The 3837-nt window shown below is 54.0% G+C and overlaps 1 protein-coding gene across 1 annotated transcript; it reads right to left on the reverse strand.

The window, feature by feature from the left end:
* Positions 1-234: 234 nt before the first annotated feature.
* LOC129387393 (uncharacterized) lies at positions 235-3544 on the reverse strand. Its single transcript, XM_055076316.2, has 2 exons — positions 3357-3544; positions 235-3096 (listed from the first exon to the last, which is right to left on the reverse strand). Exon 2 carries the CDS (start codon positions 2074-2076, stop codon positions 796-798), a length of 1281 nt encoding a protein of 426 aa, XP_054932291.1. The 5' UTR covers positions 2077-3096; positions 3357-3544; the 3' UTR covers positions 235-795.
* Positions 3545-3837: the final 293 nt, after the last annotated feature.

Raw genomic sequence — 3837 nt, forward strand, 5'->3', positions numbered from 1 at the left:
ATACTACTCTTACCGCAAGATGCTTGGTAAGCCACATACGCGCAGACACACACACACGCACAAAAAGATGGCTGGCGAAGTCGCCTTGAAGTTCCCACACCAACTTAACGTGACGGCATAGATTTGGACAGCTTCCTGTTGTGTCGGCAGCGGCAGGCAAGCGGGGGACCCCGACGGGCGAACCCGCGGCTAGCGCCGGCGCAGTGAAGGAGACACGGAGCTAACTGCTCCCGATGAAAACCGGAACGAAGACTCCGCCGACCCGCGGCTGTTTATTACTTATAAAGGCTTCACCTGCTAGATGGCACCTCCCGATTGGTCCAAGCTTGTCACATGACAGAAGGGGGGTGCGCCATCTAGCTAAACAACTACAAAACATACATGTACGATGACAGAGATCTGACAGGGGGCGACACTATACTACATCATCCCCCCCTGGAAACAAAGCAAGCATACAGTGAAACGCGCACACGAGGCGCGCACTTAAGTCCAAAAGCAATTTCAGTTCGTTCCCCCCCACGTTCACACACACGTGCACCAGATGCACACAAGCACGCACTTAAGTCCACAACAAATTCAATCCATCCCCGCCCAAGTTCACATACACGTGCACCAGTCTTGGGCAACAAAACACAGGCAGTCACTCAAACAAAGTCCAACAAGAAACACTGCACAAAACTCACTGCACCGCAACAAGGAGCACATTTTATACCTGTGTTAATGAAACATGTGGACTGTCTCCTAAATGTCACAACGAGGCCCCTAGCCGTGGCATTTCGAAGACTTAAATACGCTCTACACTACAAAAAGAAAATCATCGAGCCACGGAGGCCGTTTTCTGTCACGATGAGGACGCGTGCGTACCTCAGAAGAACTTTGGGGGTTGCGACTCGTTTCGGTCGACTTTAAAGACCCAGTCGTCCCACTACTATTTCCCTCCCCCTGGTTGGACAATTGAATGTGGTTGTCGCTCAAAGCTGGAGAGGGTTGCCCAGGAAGCTCCTCTCGATGTCCCAACAAGTCCTGGGAGGCTACCAATTCCCCAACGGAATCAGAGACGACTGCTGACTGTGTAGACTCTGAAGTGATACAGTCAGACGCACAACTTAACTGAAGCTTATGACTATGAGAAGACGCTGTCACTACAGACAAGTCATCGGAATGACTATCCAAGTTTGAATATGAGTACAAAAAGTCCCTATTACTTGTACACAATGTACTATCTGCTGGATCCTTCATCACTACGGTTAACTTAGACACATGCCACGTCTTCCCATCACTGAGTACAAAAATAGATGGTCCTATCTGGGCCCTGACTTTACGAGGTTTACTGTACTTAAAAATTCCTTTCCTGTTAAATCTTATTCTGACGGTGTCTCCCACCTTGATACGAGTTGCCTGAGCACCTCTACGTTTGTCTACGTACTGTTTAGTCTGCCACTGTTTCTGCAAGACCCTTTCTTGGACTTGAGACACAAGACTGTCCTGTTCCCGTAGATCTACACAGAGCCGCATGGTTCCATCCTTCTTGCGCACCACCACGAGTGGAGACACCCACTCGGAAGCCTCGACGCGCTCGATGACGTCGCAGTCCTCGAGACGTTGCAATTCATTTGTTACCTGGTCACGGAGAGCCAGGGGTAGTCGGCGCAACTTTGAAGATACTGGTTTCGCATCTTGCTGCCGATGAATTCGGTGCACAAAGTTCTTGACGAGGCCCAACTCGTCACTGGAAAGGTGATCAAAACCCGGAGGCACACCTGTGGGGCTCTGTACTGAAGGAAGCGATGGTAGACATGTCAGCGACGTACCGTAGATCTGTATGCCCAAGCGTTGGATGGCATCTAAACCCAGCAGTGATGTTCCTGTAGTCGTTACGTGGAACGTGACGGAGCATGACCTTTGGAAAAACTGGACAGTGGCTTGAAACAGGCCTTGAATGTCGATGCGTTGCCTGGAGAAATTCCTCAAGTCCACTGCTCTTTTTGACAGTCTGTGCTGTCGCCCAAAGTGCTTTCCAAAATCTTCGGCCGTCATCATTGAGACAGACGCTCCCGTATCCACCGGCAGTCGCATGGAGACGCCGTTCACGACGACTGGAACTTGTAAATCCTTTTTAGTTTCCAAAGTGCTCACCGTCAAGACAGACGCGGACGGCTGTCCTGCGGAAGTTGACGAAGACCGCGTCTCTGCGGAAGAGACGTGCTGGACAGTACGGGTTTTTCGGCATACTGATGCAAAATGGCCCAACGTGTGGCAGGCGTTGCACCGCCGGTTCCTTGCTGGACAATTCCTGTACGTTGCAATATGCTTCGTGCTGCCACAGCGATCGCATGCACCACGGTTCCCGGAGGAGCCATGTGCGAAATGTCCGTCGTCTCGGCGGCCTCTCGGAAGAAGTCCGTCGTCTCGGCGGCCTCTCGGAAGAAGTCCGTCGTCTTGGCGGCCTCTCGGAAGAAGTCCGTCGTCTTCATGGCCTCCCGGACTACGTCGGCCATCTTGGCGGCTCCCCGGAAGAAGTCGGCCATCTTGGCCCGTCAACGGAACGCCAAATTGAGATGCCTCAATCCTTCGAACATTTTCGGAGCCGAACGCGCGGTTCGCTCGATGCAAGGCTTCTAACGAGCGTCCAATTTCCTCTGCCTTGTCCAGGGTCAGGGTTTCGCCATGAGCCAGCAACTTTTCGCGAACGCTGACGTTCGCTACGCCATGTATTATCTGGTCTCGGACGCGCTCGTTGTAGGCTGTGCCGAAGTTGCACTGTACCGCCTTCTCCTTCAATGCGGTCACGAATTCCAGGAATCCTTCTCCGTCGAACTGCTTCCGACTGGTGAATTCGTGCCGTTCCGCCAGGACATTTGTTGACGCGGCGAACAGCCGGTCAAGCCGCTCCAAGAGTCTCGGAAATGACGCTGCGCCGGTAGACTGCCTTGCTGCTTCGCTTGAAGCTGACGCTGCGCTGGTTAACTGCCTTGCTGTTTCCTGCTCCTCGTCTGCAAAGTACTTCCGTTGTCCCTCACGCCCGAGAGCGCTGACGAGCGCGGACGCTCGTCGCACGTCCGTCCAGTCGCCACCGCCGGCCGCTTCGAGGTGGGCCTGAAAAATTTTTTTCCATCGTTGCCATGGAATTAACGGTGGCCCGGGCAATTCCAGAAAAACGGGAAGGTTCGCCGTGAAAGACGCCATGCCCGGTAGCGTGCAGGAGACAGTGCAGAAAACAAGCCGGAGCTCGCAGCAGGAATGGGGCAAGGAAGAACAAAGGGGGCGAGTAGGCCTAGGCTCGGAAGCCTCGCGACGCCGAGTGCGTCGGCGGCGTTTGCCTGCCGTGCGGACACGGGAAGGGTCGCTTCACTTACGAAGCTCGTTGGTGTCCCGGGGCTTCGGTCGGAACCGCTGCGGGAATCCCATCCTCGTCGCCAAAAGATGTTGTGTCGGCAGCGGCAGGCAAGCGGGGGGCCCCGACGGGCGAACGCGCGGCTAGCGCCGGCGCAGTGAAGGAGACACGGAGCTAACTGCCCCCGATGAAAACCGGAACGAAGACTCCGCCGACCCGCGGCTGTTTATTACTTATAAAGGCTTCACCTGCTAGATGGCACCTCCCGATTGGTCCAAGCTTGTCACATGACAGAAGGGGGGTGCGCCATCTAGCTAAACAACTACAAAACATACATGTACGATGACAGAGATCTGACAGGGGGCGACACTATACTACACTTCCGATAGGGCCCAGCTAGCTCTTTACCAGTAAAAATTGACTACATTGTGTTCTGAAAGAGTCAAAGTCTCCATAACGCAGGTATCGCGAACGTTTACTGCGCCAATGTGGCCCGAACACGA

Source organism: Dermacentor andersoni, chromosome 2, assembly GCF_023375885.2.
Source record: "Dermacentor andersoni chromosome 2, qqDerAnde1_hic_scaffold, whole genome shotgun sequence".
NCBI lineage: Eukaryota > Metazoa > Arthropoda > Arachnida > Ixodida > Ixodidae > Dermacentor > Dermacentor andersoni.

Coding starts and splice junctions, on each gene's coding strand:
- LOC129387393 (XM_055076316.2), bottom strand. CDS start 2,076: ATGCGACTGCCGGTGGATACGGGAGCGTCTGTCTCAATGATGACGGCC.